The sequence below is a fragment of the Centroberyx affinis genome, unplaced genomic scaffold, assembly GCF_046629955.1.
Source record: "Centroberyx affinis isolate AG114_WGS23_722 - 3 ecotype Tasmania unplaced genomic scaffold, CSIRO-AGI_Caff_v1 ptg000812l_1, whole genome shotgun sequence".
Classification (NCBI taxonomy): domain Eukaryota; kingdom Metazoa; phylum Chordata; class Actinopteri; order Beryciformes; family Berycidae; genus Centroberyx; species Centroberyx affinis.
Window position 1 is genome coordinate 210,842 of NW_027279414.1, and position 16,913 is coordinate 227,754.

Below are 16,913 nucleotides of genomic sequence, written 5' to 3' on the forward strand. Positions count from 1 at the left end.
GTTTCCAGTCTGTGAAAGTGTTATCATTTTGTCAAAACCAAGGACTTTGTGCCTATTATCCTTTAAAAAGTAATGGAATTTGTTTAGATTTTTCTCTATCAATCCCTTTGATACTCTCTCTCAATACCCTTTGATAGATTAAAGTATGGGAGAGTAGTATAATATTAGATAAAGCATCCCTGTGGGGACAGTGGGTTGTTTTGGCAGCAAAAGAAATAAAATACAGGGGAAAAAAATATATATACACATACTTAAAAATAGGATACAAACAAACAGGGCTATATGAACATGCAGACAGTAGTGTATAAGAGAGAATGAGATGCATGGATTACTTAAATATATGAATTTACTGGCAGTTGCTATTCACAGATGTGAAAGCATTGATTGCTTGTTTAAAAAATGGATTCCGAAATATGAAATATGTGCTACTTTTTCAAGTGGTAGATATTCCATTCTGGTGCAAAGCAACAAAAAATATTTGCTCAGTCCTTTTTTCTTGGCCAATAAAAAAGCATGAAAGAAAGAATAAAAAAAAAAAATAGGACTAAAGCAGACTAATATGAAAAATATCTTTTGAGAGAAGTGTTTAGTTATGTTTTTCTCAAGCTGACACAAGGTTGAGGTTTAGCATTTATTGGAAGATAGAGTCCACAGAGGTTTAGCATTGAGCACTAGGAAGCACAATACAGAGGCCAAGATCACAAGATTATCCTCGAACAGTCCACTGGTGCAAATAAAGGCCACGGCACATGTTTTCATTATATCACAGAGGATTTAGTCCAGAAAATATGAAAACACTGTCACTTAGGTACATGACATAAGTGGAAGGTACAGCGATTCAACATAATCTGTATATATACAGTATATATATACTGTATGTAACTAAGAGCGATAATGCTACGAGTAAAAAATGTCAGCATGCCACAAATCACCAAAAGCTAACAAAACAACATACCAACATGTGAAGAACTCAAGTGATTAAAGGAATAGTTCACCCAAAAATGAAAATGAAAATTCTGTCATCATCTCCTCCCCCTCATGCCAGTTGAAACACAGGTGAAGTTTGTCCATATAACACACAGGGAGGCTGCAGCACAACTCCATAGCAGCCTTCTCCAAAACAACTGAAGTCAGTGGGGACCTGTTCTTCAGAGTTCCAAAAATTTCTATTCACAGTGTGATTGTTTGGCTGTTTTTGTTTTGGAGCTCTAAAGAACAGGTCCCCATTGACTTCAGTTGTTTTGGAGAAGGCTGCTACCAAGTTGTGCTGACAACCTCCCTGTGTGTTATATGGACTAACAAATTTCACCTGTGTTTCATTTGGCATGAGGGTGAGTAGATGATGACAGAATTTTCATTTTTGGGTGAACTGTTCCTTTAAATAAGTAAGTAACAACTGTAAGTAAGAACAAGTCACCAGAAGTCCATTCATTTCCTGTAGAGCTTGAGTCAACAAGTTTGGCCCAGAAAATGTGGCCACAGCAGAACTTTTCACAGTCATCAGCTGTCAACAGCCAATCACATTTCAGCAAGTCCTCAGGTGCCTACCAAGGTGATTTTGTTTTGTGAACAATAGCTCCGCCTGGCAACTGCAAAAATAATGAGACGTTGATAACAGCCATTCAAAATTTCTTATTTGAAAGACTAGAGGAATAAACGATGCTTAGAGAAAAATTGCATCCACAGCTGGGTTTGATGATAAACTCTGAAGTCATTTTATTGTATTGTCTGTTTATTTTCCATTGATGCGACCTAATTAGTGCGTTCTAGCTAGCTGTGGTAACTCATCAAAACAATGAACATTATGAAAGGCAATAAAAAGTAAGTAAAAAAAAATACATGATTTGCCTTTTCAAAACTTTGTAGCTGCAGATCGCTACATAGATGCAGTCAGAGCCTCTCGCACCGCTCACATTTGGTCAGAATAAATCAACCCGAATCTTGCAATCACAAGAATTAACACAAATTCAACCAATCATAATATTTGTGAGAGCTTGCAATTTTGTCTGATCCCCATAATATTTCCATAGAAAATGGTCAAATGATCGGAAGAATGCTTACAAATTCATCTAATCACTGCACTTTCCCGCATAAAATGGTCCAATTCAGAGCCACAGATAGTTAGCCGTGGTCCAATCAAATCATACATCAACAGACAGTCTTGCGGACACATTCCACTTTGTGACAACAGTGGCACTGCGGGGATGAATAAAGTGAACCGTTCCCATTTACCAACAAAAATAACAGCCAAAGAAAAATGCATGAAAGTAGTGGCAAATCATTTTGTACCCCATGCAATGTCGTGATGGAGCACAAACGAAAGACAACAATCGGCTGTCATTCCTCTACCGCTAAGCACAAACAAAGACTAGCTCAAACCGCAAAGCACTGTGACAGAGGCTGCAGCCTATAAACCCTTAGCAAGCACTGAAGGATCAAAGAGTGTTGAATTCATTCCACTGTCATTGAGTAAAGATGGTAATGAAATGAGACTGTTGGTTAGTTAAAAGGTTAGCCTTTTGTTTGCATACTGTCATTATGTTACTCCTACTTTCACTAATTGCATTGCAATTTTTTGCTAAAGCCTCTGCAAATTCAAATATTTTGGGAGGCAATAATTACACACACACACACACACACACACACACACACACAAAACAAAATTCAGCGAAATCCTGGTGGAACTGCTTATTCCATAGAAGTTAGTAATCCATGCTCTTTCCAGTACTTCCCTCTCAAAGTGTTTTATTAGCCACTCAAATGTGTTGAGGCTGCATATGTTTATATAACCCAACAATTGTTTATATTCTATTTTTTAGCATTTTAAATGTTTATTTTATATTCTATTATTAAACTTATATTGCGTCTAACGACCTCATTTCCCCACAGGAATCAGTCAAGTTTCACCTTCTCTTTATCTTACGCATCATCTGGAGTATTCTCTCACAGTTCAGCAGGCAGGCGTGAAGAGAGAGAAGTTTACTCACCATATCAACTTCAGAGATGCTGTCCAAGCTCTCCACCTGTACATCCACTCCAACAGGGATTGCTGGGCCTGGAAAAGAAAAGCACATTAAGAACAAAAGGAGTTGAAACTACACCATATAGCAGCAGATAGTGTAACCCAGTTGGTCGACAAGGAAACTTAAGAATTTTTCCAACAGGGCAACTGTATTGGCCGTTTTGGACGAGTAATAATAATAATAATAATCATAATAATAATAATAAACTTTATTTATATAGCACCTTTCAAAACAAAGTTACAAAGTGCTTCACAAGACAAAATAAAAATGGTGGACAACAATAGTAAAAACAATTTTAAAACAGTTTAAAGGTTATACAACATTGGGAAGGAAATATACGAGCAAAAGAGCTACATATGAGGAAGAGTATAATAAGTAAAATAAAACATTGTAAAAGAATTCAAATAATCAATAAAATAAGGAACGAGAGAATGACTTTGTATAATAATAGGTTTTAAGAAGTGACTTAAAAGGTGAAAGTGAAATCAGACCACAAGCCCTGAGGAAGCATACTTATGAAAATATGTCTTTAAGAGGGATTTAAAAGAGGATAAGGAGCTCGCCAGTCTGATCTCCTCAGGGAGGGTGTTCCAGAGAGTGGGGGCCCGAACAGAAAAGGCCTGGTCACCCTTGGTCCTCAGCCGAGATTGTGGAATGGCTAGCAGAGCCTTGGCTGAGGACCTCAGGCACGTATGGTGTCAGAAGATCTGAGATGTACTTGGGTGCGAGTCCAGAACGGGCCTTAAAAGTCATCAATAATATCTTCAAATCAGTTCTAAAATTTACCGGAAGCCAATGAAGAGAAGCTAAAATAGGAGTAATGTGCTCTCTTTTTTTGGTTTTGGTGAGGAGTCTGGCGGCTGCATTTTGGACAAGCTGTAATTTATGTAGACTCTTTTGGCTCAGACATGAGTAGAGCGAGTTGCAATAGTCCAAATGAGAGGAAATAAAAGCATGTATGACAGTCTCTAGATTTCTCCTGGATAAAATTGAACTGATCTTGGAGAGTCTCCTGAGCTGCAAAAAACAAGACTAGTTCCCTTTGACCGCAATTCGACTGCGACCACCTGTTTATTCACTATACACTCAGTGTACAAAATATTAGGCTATATCTTCCTGATATTGAGTTGTAGCCCCTTTTGCACAATCTACATTTCAACTGTGTCAAAGCTTGAAAATCCTTCTCTAACCTGGTTCTCATTATCGACGTCTCTACATCATTATTTTCATGCTGGAAGATGAAAGGTACGGCATGTGCCACACCATGCAGAGACACACCCACAGGCTCAGTCCAGTTAAACATTCAAAAAAGATTATGGCATTTGTCAATTTTTAAAATTCATTATTACAATTACATTGTAATTAGTTTAGAAAAACATTAATAAGGGACATCAATTCCCAAACCCGCTGATGTCCACTACATTTCTGAGGACGAGGTAGAGCAATAACTTCAATAGATTCTGAATTAATAGATTTAATAGATTCTGAAACCACACTGAGATGTGTGACGGCTAACTGGACTCGAGAGAGTTTCCTGTGGGTTGGTGTCACATGTCAATCCCCCCCTCTCTCCTAATGGTTCCTGTCTCTCTACTGTCAACTATCCAAATAAAGGCAAAAAAAAACAAAACACAACAGCCAATCAGGAAAGGGGGAGGAGCTCTTCAATGAGCATCACATGTCTCAATGTGAATTTGGGATGAATAAAAATGAACAGAAAAAAAGTCAATCAGGGAGGAGTTTAAATGACAGTCCGACGAGCCACCACTCATGTCAATGCAACTTTGGGATCAACAGAAATAGAAAATCAAAACTCTCCTGAGTCTATCACTCTTGTCACTCTTGTCAGTGCGACTTTGGGATCAATAGATACGGGCAATAGAAAAAACAGACAATTAGGGAAAGGGCAGGAGCATAAATTACATCTAATCAACACAGAACTCTGTCTCACTCTGAGTCTGACAAGCCATCACTCATGCAAATGCAACTTTGGGATCAATGGCTGTAGATGATGAAATGCAGCACAAATTTTGTTCACATTTCTGGGACGGACCAACGGACGAGGAAAAAACTGCGAATTGGGAAAGAGGGAGGGGCTTAAATGACATCACTAATTTATAGGAAACATTCTACTGAGTCTAAAGAGCCATCACGCATCTCAATTGTCCTCCAGATACATTTTTTAAATAATGTAAGTAGAAATGACATATGAATAAGAGATCACATATTTTAACACATTACTGAATTTTCAAAATATATTTAGTATATTATAATACTATTAATATATTATAATAACAATAATAATAATAATAACTTTATTTGTATAGCACTTTTCTAAAAACAATGTTTACAAAGTGCTTTACATACAATAAAATGCAAAAGCAGCAATAACAGAAAATAGGCATAAAATGTAATATATGAGGTAGACAGGTACAACTAAAAACACACAAACAGAGAGAAAATTAAAAACAGATCAAACTTTACATAAAAGTGTGTGCTGAATTTAAAAAAAAATAAAAAATAGGAATAAAAGGTAATACAAGAGATAAACAGGTACAACTAAAAATAAACAAACAAACAAACAGAGATACAATTAAAAACAGATGGAACTTTAAATAAAACCTGAATAGCTGCGATAGTTAAGCATGGCTAATGATTTTTTTCATTGCAGCTATAAAACCCATCAGAATCCACCTCAACAAGTAAAGAAATGCATAATAGTGGAACCCACAAAAGCAAAAATAGTCATTATTAGCGTTTCATGTAGTTGAAGGTCATCATATTACACCCTTATTAATTTTTATGTTAGACTGAGATAGTGAGATAGAAGAAATAACAGAAAAAAAGAAGAGGTAATATTCAAGCATTAGTATATAAAAAAACAAAAATTGATACAATTATCCTGTTTTACTGTTACAACACCTACAGCTATTGATCCGTGGCAAAATCTAACACCAACACATCCACATCCCAATAAAATTCACACAAAGATATGAAATACAGGTAGATAAGACTTGTTGGATTGTTACTGCTGTAGCCATCCAGAATCCCAGAGACATTCATACTTTCAGACAAAAGTGTTCGACAGTGATGGAGGTTACATGGTCGGTTAAAGATCAGATATTGAAGAAAAGTCGCAGCTATTCAGGACAGATTGGAAGATGGCTGCTGCTTCATCTTCCCATAGCTGCACTCAAAACATTGAACTGATCACTTGAACTACACTGGGACATTTTGACATGCAAAATATTTGGTAAATCTATTCATTGTACCGCTAAGATTTTAGTTTTTTATCTGATAAATAAATGGATGGCATTGATAGTTTCAATTCATTTAATTAATAAATTCAATAAAGATCTCCAACCAAGGTCTCCAGTCCGCCTGCTACTTTCTCCACAGATTAAAAAAAAAATAGATATGGTTCCTAAGCATCTACAGGAAAGGGACAGAGACTCTTAAAAGTGCGTTGCATTGACCAAAAATGCCTACATTACAAGGAGAAATAGAGGAGCTGGTCTCAAAGCCCAGCGCTTGGCAAAGCTTTACCTCGACAAGGCTGTCACCTCAAAATCTTGCTGAGCGTTTTTTTCCGACAAACTGAGGTTTCGACCTAACAGCAGGACATGGGATTTGAATGAAACAAGTTGATGATGCCCATTTATTTCCATGTTTTTGAACTCATTCGCGTTTGGCCCAGTTTATCAGTAGTGTGACGCAACTTCTGTGGAATCCAGGGATTGGCGCTAGTCTTACTTAAGCAGTGTAGTGTAGGGGCAAGGGATCACAAGTGCACAGGAAGTGGGATAAGTGACCCAAAAACAGCTACTATATCTGAATTCTGTTTAGTACACGGGGTATTTTAATAGCAAAGAAGAAATTCCAGCATCCAGTACTGAGAACAAAGAATTCTTAGTAAAACCAACCCGTTTCGGCTTTACTTTTCAGTTTATACTGCAAGTGTATAGAATTTCCTCTTTCCCATTGCTACCTGCCCATTCCATCAGTGGCTGAAGTTATTCCAGAATACCATTAATTTCAACACACTATAATCAAAGCATAGTGAAGCCCAAAGGCTGTGCAATAAATGAAATCTACCTACAGGGGGTGCCACTATTCCATTACTATATCCCATTCTCCATTACTGTAACCGAATTCTTGATGGAGTCATGTCTCTTTGCCATATTTGACATCACCTATGACCTCTACTTAAAGATAACAGCATTACATGACCCTTTCACATATAGTCGGTCAGCCTACCGGAGCATACAGTAACACACAGTACATAGATAATGCCAGACTGGAGGGAAGATTTACAGGCGATTTGAACCACTTTGCATCACTTATCTATACAGTCTGTAATCCAAAGAGATTAGCAGAGACGCTAAATGCTAGATTAGAGTCACCGGTCCCCAAAGCCATTGAGATGAGGGGCTGTGGAGGGATCTCTGTGTTTGGGATTATTCTTCACTTACTGGAACAATGGCATGAAGTGTATCACTGTTCTTGCCACATATAGCATAAATGGTCTATATCTGTCAGTAACTATGGAGGTAACAACTGTAAGCAACAGCAAGAAACTGTAAGTAATGAAACTGACTGTAAGTACGTAACAACTCTAAGTAACACTGGAAGTAACAACTATCAGTAACAATGGGAGTAACCATTACTTTAAGTAACAACTGTAAGTAACTGTAAGTAACTCTAGGTGACAACTCTAAGTAACTGTAAGTAACAACTAAGTAACAACTGTAGCCGTAACTGTCAGTAACTGTAACAACGGTAACTCTGAATAACTAATAACTGTAGCTGTAACAGTTGTAAATAACTAACAGCTGTAACTGTAACAACTGTAATTCTACGCAACAACTGTAAGCAACAGCTGTAAATAACTAACAACTGTGCCTGTAACAACTGTAATTCTGTGCAACAACTGTAAGTAACAGCTGTAAATGACTAACTGTAACTGCAACAACTGTAATTCTAAATAACTGTAACTGTAACAACTGTACTATAAGTAACAACTGTAAGTAACTCTAAGTAACTAATTGTAAGTAACAGCTGTCAGTAATCCATACTTCACCATATTTCCCATCCATACAGTCTGCATAACATGTTAGAATTGTCGCCTGCATATGTTTATATGCAGCTGTTTCTAGTCTATTCTATTTTTATTGCTTTGTTTGTTTTCAATGCGTATATACATATATATATATATATATATATATATATATATATATAAAAAAGCATATATATTATATACAGTACATGCTCTATTTATCATAAATATACATATATATCATAAATGGTCTTTCTCTGTGGAACTGTGAAATCATGTTCAAATGGATAGGTTAACATTGTTTCAGAGGCCTTTGATGCAGCTCCACTTAATGGAGCGCATGTTCATTTTTTGTTCTTTGAGTTTCCATCGATCAAAGTGTCTTGTCTGAGATTAGATATCAAAGTCGTTCTCATAACTGACATGTACGCCTATTAGCTCCTCGCTGAGAGTAATTACAGCTTAAGTGCTTGCTGACACGGCTGTAATTTCCAATTTTTGTTTGTGCCAGTGGATGAAAACTCAAGAAAATGAATGGTCTGGGTAAGTGGGATTTTGGCTCAAACATGCTGAAAACACTCCCACCAAATTCCATAGTTACATCTTGTGACACGACTATAATTACAACAAATGAATAGGGCGGGGACATCCTGGTGGCTCGGCCTGCTAATTTGCATGTCATTGCCATGTATCTGTGAATGCATGGGATCATATCAAGCTGTGCTGAAAGATAGAGAAAAATGATGGAGGGTAGACCGGCCCTGTTGGACAGGTCAATTGTTTTGGACATTCAACATGTAGACTTTTTTTTTTTTCAAATATATTTTTATTCAAATTTCAAATTTGGCAAAATAGTCATCACAGTAGTTACACAATATTTCAAACATCAGTACCCCCCCCCCCCCCATCAGATAGTAAAACGATAAAAAAATAAATACATAAATAAAAATACATAAGAGAATAATAAATAAATACATAGATAAATGAATACAAAAATAATAAATAATAAAGATAACACGTGTTTAACATGCCATTTCTTAATAGAGGTAATGGGCAAAGTGAGCCCTGAGTGTACACGTATGCATGAAATTCAACATATTACAAAACAGTCATCATACACTCATACACTGATACACAGACCCACAACTAATTGCCCGAGTAACATAACATACACGTAGACTGGCACAAACTAAATAGGATGGTATGAAATAAAACTTGCAAATTGCCTGGACTGCATACTGTTAATGTAAGGTCAGTGGCGATGAAGTGACTCAGTACCTATAATCATAAAGTTACAGCTCCTCATCAGAAGGACGCCTCTGCAGAGCATTAAAGAATGATATAAATGGTTGCCACTTTGTAACAAATTTATCATTTGAACCCCTCAGAGAATACTTAATTTTCTCAAGCTTAAGAAAGAACATTACATCCTTAAGCCAAGTAGAAATGGAGGGGGGCTGTGCAGACTTCCACTGAAGAAGAATTCTGCGACGAGCTACCAAAGTTGTGAAAGCAACAATGTCTGCTCGTTTAGGATTTAATGAGGACAAGACTTTGGGGACACCGAAGATGGCTATTAAGGGGCATGGTTGCAGATTAAGTTCAAGAACATCAGATAAAGTTTTAAAGATGCAATGCCAATAAATTTGTCATTTAGGGCAATGAGCAAACATATGACTAAGGTCACAGGGGGAAGCATGACATCTATCACATTTATCATTTACATTTGGATATATTTCAGACAACCTGGATTTGGAAAAATGTAATCTATGTAAAACTTTGAATTGTATGAGCCCAAGACGAGCACAAGAGGTGGTGGTTCGTACCCTGTCAATTGCCTCATCCCACCACTCCTCAGTGAGTTCAACCCCAATTTCTTGTTCCCAAGCAGCTTTAGTTTTGTTCGTGGAATGTGTATCCAGCGACATAATAGATGAATAGATTGGAGAAATGGCTGCCCTCTTTCGAGGCAGTAAAGTTAATAAATTATCCCAAGGTTGCTTGGGAGGTAGAGCAGGAAATTCAGGAAAATGGGAGGAGACACAATGCCTCATTTGAAAATAACGGAAGACATGAGACGGAGGTAAGGAGAATTTAGAGGCCAGGATGGGGAAGCTAGCAAAAGTGGAATTTCTTTATACCTTTCCTTTTCCAGACAGAGAACGCATCATCTATCAGAGAGGGAGGAAATAGGTGATTTCTAACAATAGGACCCTGAAGAGATGCAGAGAAAAATTTAAAGTGCCTGCGAAATTGGTACCAAATCTTCAGTGTAGAGAGAACTATAGGATTACTAGTAAAGCGCAAGGGGCGTGTTTGGAGAGAGGAGCAGTGTAAAGCAGGGAGCGAAGTCGAAGTGAGAGATTGAGCCTCTAGGTGGCACCATGGGGCGTCTGGAGCACGCAGCCAGAACGGCAATTTATATTTGCTGACCAGTAGTAATATAAAAAGTTAGGTAGTGCAAGTCCTCCACTTAATTTGCATCTCTCAAGTAAGGATCTACTGACCCTGGGAACCTTTCCTCCCCAAATGACTGTATACTGAACAAAAATATAAACGCAACACTTTTGTTTTTGCTCCCATTTTTCATGAGTTGAAATAAAAGATCTAAGACTTTTTCTATGCACAGAAAAGGCTTATTTCTCTCAAATTGTGTTCACAAATTTGTTTAAATCCGTGTTAGTGAGCACTTCTCCTTTGCCAAGATAATCCATCCACCTGACAGGTGTGGCATATCAAGATGTTGATTAAACAGCATGATTATTGCACAGGTGTGCCTTGGGCTGGTCACAGTAAAAGGCCACTCTAAAATAACACAATTTAAATCCCCTCCAAATATCAGACGGTGCGTGTTAAGACAGGGAATCTTACTTAATAAACTGTTGGCAAATGCAACATCATCAAAATTAGGAGCACATACATTTACCAGTACGACAGGAGTATGCCAAAGGGTACCAGTAATAATTAAATATCTCCCATTTTTGTCAGAAATAACATTAGAGGTAGCAAAATGTATTTTCTTACCAATTAAAATTGCGACAGCTCTGGCTTTGGAATCAAAACCTGAATGGAAAACCTGACCAAAGTGGGGATTCTGTAGTCTTGGGTGGTCTTTAATGCTAAGTGGGTCTATTGTAAAAAAAAAACACATCTGCTTTTAGCTTTTTCAGATGGGAGAAGACTCTTGACCGCTTGACAGGGCTGTTCATTGCTTTTACATTCCAAGATAAAAACTTTGTGGGATTAGGCCTATCGGGACTCACATCATTATCAGCCAACTAAACTGTGTGAACTGAAGAGTGAAGCAGTCCAAGAAATTGCCAAAGGAAGAGAAAAAGAGAGAGAGAAAGAGAAAACAAAAAACAACAACAATAACAACAAGACCACCACCAACCGACCCCCACCCCCCATACCCAAGTCCCCATCCCCAAACGATGGAGACAGCAGGTAAGACATTCTTGCAGCCTCGGTGCACATAGCTTAACACCTGCCTGAGAAAACTACTATTAACTCTGTTAACTGTAGTTCTCTACAACAGCACCAATAACTCTGCAGTTTAACTGTAGAAGTATAGAAAACAAGTAAACATATGATGTAAGGGCAATACACCCTTCAGTGCACTAACAAAAATCCTCTCAGACGCAACGCACTAGGGATGCCGCAATCGATCGGCCAGCAATCGGAATCGGCCGATATTCAGTATAAATATAAGATCGGAGAATTCCGATAATGCTTTATAGTCGGCGATTGCAAAAACCGATCGATGACACAAAACACGTGAGCCATTTCTCAGCGGAGTTGGTGTCATTGTCACATGCTAACTCACCTCAAAGCATGTCGGCGGTGTGGGTGTTAATTAAAAACACAAATCTTCATGGACAACCAGTAACGTCACAGTGCGTCACACCCGCTACTTCCCCTCATTTAATTCTCTGCTTATTTAATGCATCAATTCATCTCATGCCATGTGCGTTTGTTTACATAATAGTCTGCACTCTGCAGGCTGTCCGGAGCTGAACTGGACGACGGTCGAGACCCTAACAGCGGAGAGGCAACTGAAAAGTCTAATTTCTCTCTCTCTTAAGAACATTCACTTATACAAAAACAAAGACTGAAACGGATATATATCTTCGGAGGGTGTCTCCATTTATTTAACTCGACTCCACAACACAGACGAGTGGCAACAGTCTGAGTCTTGTGCTTCGGTTATCTCACTAAATCATGTTGCGCTACCTAGAACGCACATGGTTTTGTTTACATAATGATCAAGTAAATATTGAGGTAGAAAAAAAGAAATGAGTAGAAAAAAGTAATGTGGATACTTTTTAACCAGGACTCAATTTGATGGATGAAATGTATGTAAAATGGAAACTGTTAGACCTATAATACTGCTATACCAGCTGCTATAGCAAAACAAAAAAACTATCGGTATGGCCGATCAGTATTGGCAGATATGGCTCATAGACGATGGGCGATGGGCGATCGGCAGCAAAAAACGTTATCGGGGCATCCCTACAATGCACAGCATGTCGGAACCATGGAATTAAGTGTAGGTCAAATGTGTAAGTCATTAGTAATAATTAGTATGTCTAATACTATGATGGATGGGCAGTGCCTTGGAAGTTGGCTCACATGACCACTGTGCATCACGTCTGAAGGCGGGGTTCACATTGAAAACAAAGGGCAGCATCCCCAACAACCTGGGACAGCTGAAGCAAATGGGCCAGCTTTATTAACATATTCAGAAACGTTAACATCAGAACACAAGATAATATTCAGACTGTGTAATCACATAGAGAAAAAGAAAATGTCACTGGCATATTCCCGACACACTAAACACTAAACATTACTCGGTATCAAAACCGTAGAGATGGATCCGCCGGCCCTGGTATTTTAGATTCTTCAGATCAGCAACTTTTTCGTAGGATGTCCTCCACGCCGTGATAATAATGGAGCCTCACGACAAACGGGCGAGGCGGCTCCTCATCAGCGGGACGCTGTCGGAGGGACCGGTGACAACGGTCGATGAGCGGCTTCTGTTCCAGGGATAGCACATCGGTAGGTAGCTGAGCAACAAAGTCCCTGGGTCTCGGGCCTTACCCTCTGGAACCCTTATTATGCGGACGTTGTTCCTCCGCGATCGCCCCTCCAAGTCCTCACACTTGTCTGACCGTGTAGCCGTTTCAGCTGTCAGGCGAGCCACCTCGGATTGCAACTGGGAGATGTCTCCAGAACGCTGGGTTGCCGCCCTTTCCACTTCTGCAACGGTTGCGCCATGTGCTAGAGTTGTAGCGTTGACTGCCGCTATCGCTGTCTGTGTGTCCTTCTTCATAACGGAGATTTCATTTTTCAGATCAGCTGTAACCGCCCCAATCCGAGCCTCGAGCGTAGCACAAATGTCTTTCTCGTTTTGGGCCATCTCTCCGCGAAGTGTCTCGATGGCGGCGAGCACCATGTCGGCCGGGACGCTGCTTTCTTCCCGGGAGTCCCTGCTAGGCGAGCTCGGCGCTTCCCCCAGGCCTCCTTCCGACACTGCATTCTTTGTTGGTTTAGGTTTCACACTTGTTTAAAATCGACCAATTAGGTCACAGATTGTGTTATGACTATGAAATGATTAATGAAATTGCGCACTGATTAGATTTAAACTTGTTTATAGATGTTTTTAAAAGTAAAACTGCGGAGCTAACAGGAAGTACTCTCTCATTGCGTGCGAACACCGACATAGACTTTTGATTGGTAAATTCATTTAGTCCTGGACCCATCCAGCTCTTGGTGTGAAATCAATACAGATACCCAATCAGTATCCAACCCCCCCCAGTGCTGATTAGTCCACAGTCTACACCCCCCTCCCCCATGTTCTGACCTCGCTTCAGTTTGCCCCAAATATCCCAGGCTGACCTTAACTCTGGTTCAAAGAGCTGGACAGGCTCCGGTATGTGCAGAACTCAGCTGCCAGGGTTCTCACCCGCACCGAGCCCTGGCAGCACATCACCCCCACCCTCATTCACCTTCACTGGCTCCCGGTCAAGTCCCGCATCTCCTACAAAATCCTCCTCCTCACCTAAAAATCCCTCCATGCCCCCCCAGTACCTATCTGACCTCCTCCATCCCTATACCCCGTCCTGGAATCTGCGGTCCTCAGACACGGGTCTGCTCTCCACCCCCCACACCAGCCTGCGATCTTTTGGGGACAGAGCCTTCAGTGTGGCAGCCCCCACCTTCTGGAACTCTCTTCCGGCAGAGATCCGCAACGCTCCATCTTTGGACACTTTTAAAAAAAATCCTGAAAACCCACCTGGCCTATGGCCTCTAGTCAACTCTCTCATCCCTGGCAATTATTGCTATTATTATTTTCTGTTCTTGTAATTTGTCCTTGGGTTTCTTGAAAGGCGCTATGTAAATCTAATTATTATTATTATTAAAGTAAAACACAATGCTGACTAATTACGCCTTGCACACAGTTAATGATATAATTTAGTTGCTTTGTTTTAACTCAAATATGATATGCCAGCACTGCCAATGCAGATCTTTAGAGTGTAAACCACTGTCAACTTTAATAGAGAGTGTTTTTGAGGGTGCAGTTGTATGTTTTTAGAAAAGTTCTGCCTCCAGTGGATTTCTTTGGGAACGTTGTCTCTGTCACTGCTGCATACTACTGCGATTATGTAGACTCATGATGTTATCAGGTATAAAGACTGAGGCAACAGTCTTTACTGACATAAAACTAACAACGCTAAGCAGCTTCATACCTGATGGCATCACAAGTCTTAGCTCAATGTTTCCTGGCTCTGGGAGAGAATTCTTCCCGTTCATAAGAAATGATTGAACTGTCCTAGATCATAGGAATAATATATATAGGAATTCTTAACATGGATGCTATTCCTGTAATTCTATAATCAGTATTTATATTGTGGGTTTTATTCTATGCCTCTAGTCTCCTCTGGTGCTATCCAGAAGAGTTATTACTGTTTAAAGTCAACCGTTATGAAATAAAATTGTGAGCTCTGCCAGTTTAATCTGCTCATTAAATTGCCTAAATCTCAGGAATTATGCAGCATGTCAAGTACCGTAAAAGCAAGTGACCTAGCCAATATGGCCACTTGAGATTCATTTTCACATTTGGTCCTCACAGTCTCTGTGAAATTGAATGAATCATCTGAAAACAGCACAGGTTTCTGACAGATCACAGACTGGATCCGACTGGAATTTCACTGAACAACTTTTCATGTGATGGGAGGAATTTCAATTGTTGTCAAAGAACAAGCCTCTTGTTGGCTTGATCAATCAAGACAAGGAGTGTAAATTGAGTAGTTATGTGTAGAGCTGAGGATTCAACAGCTCACTTCACTTGACTACTGTGGAGTAGTTGGTCAATACTGCAGGCATGCTTTTCTTGAGTGCTATTACTGTTGTGTTGGCTGCCGGGGGGCAATGCCGTTGCTTCCTCAGTGCCAAGCATGCTAAATCCATGAGACACAATAGGGAAGGGTTTCATTCCAAAACACTATGCACTGAAAAAGAAAGAAAGGAAATACGACCACAATTGTGTTCTTGTGGCATAACAAAATCCAAGTCCAGGCACTTAAGTGAGTTTGAAAGTTAAAAAGCCTTTAGTTGGAGAGGCATTAAGACATGAAAGTATAACTACGGCCCATGCCTTAACCAGGGTGTATTATAGTGGGTTTAATATTTCCTTTCTTTTTTTCCAGTACAATTCCTGTCCTGTCTGACAGTGATTCTCAACCTTTTTCATATCAAGGACCCCTAATTTAGTCCACATTAGGGCCACGGACCCCCATTTAATGAGATTCTGTCTCTCAAACCCACATCTGAGACTATTTTTATTGTTTAATATGATTTTGTCCAGAATCCCATGACTATCTGTATTGTAGGTCGAGAGATAACAGTGAAACTATGATCAAAACAGTCAATCTTCCACATTCTCTAATTGTGTTAACTTCTTGTAAATGAAATAATGGTGAAGTTTAAAAATTCATCAATTTACTGGGGACCCCCTGGAACCCCCTCAAGCACCCCTGGTGGTCCCCGGACCCCACGTTGAGAACCACTGCTCTAACACCCCCTTTTGTTGTTTGCACCTGATGCTAGCTTTCGCTTGTATGCAGTCATGAGATTATGTAGATATGATAATTTTTTACAAAGGAGTTTGAACTACTTTATCTATGTCACTTCTGGGTGGGAGATTAACTTTTTGGTCTATTAGCCACTGTGGTAGATTCCAAAATTCTGCCAGCCACTCCTTACTTTTTACATTTTTTTTTTTTTTTTAACCAGATACCGATGTCTTTTCCTTCACTTGCTGCAACCCACCACCTCTCATATTATGTGTGTCTGCTGGCCTCTTCACTCCAACAACACTGATGCCACATTCTGCTTCCAGTTTGACAGTGTTATCACCCTCAGGGTAGACAAGCTAAACTGACGTATAGTGGGCGGTGAGGCTGCCCTATTTAATGTTCTCCTTGGTAACAAGATTTCACGTCAAAATGATTTGAAAACTGTGTTGTAAGTGCGGTGCCCGGGAGTGGTCATGGGAAGGGGAAAAAAAGGCGTTTGAACAGCCACAGCTCAAAATCACCCGCATTTGGCAGGTGGCAGGTGTGATTTTCTCACCCTGTGTTACTTCAGCTAACAAAACTATATTTCTCTTAACCCCCTGTACCCTGACTTTAGCTGACTTTACCCTTAAATTTCTCCTTAAGTAGCTTCAAAGTTAGAAAAAAACTATACAACAACAGCACATCTTATGCACATCCATATTCTGTATCTGCTCGTTCCGCTTTCTGGAAGCTCTAGCTGCTTATATTGAATGA

At 39.5% G+C, this 16,913-nt stretch overlaps 1 protein-coding gene across 2 annotated transcripts in view; it reads right to left on the reverse strand.

Annotated features, from left to right (window-relative positions):
- The window catches only part of gabrr2a (gamma-aminobutyric acid type A receptor subunit rho2a), a 40,646-nt gene that overhangs the window by 14,726 nt on the left and 9,007 nt on the right, over positions 1–16,913 (reverse strand). For both annotated transcript variants that reach the window (XM_071520592.1, XM_071520591.1), the window contains exon 3: positions 2,988–3,055. In XM_071520592.1, coding sequence (XP_071376693.1) covers positions 2,988–3,055 — 68 coding nt within the window. The remainder of the gene's footprint in view (positions 1–2,987; positions 3,056–16,913) is intronic.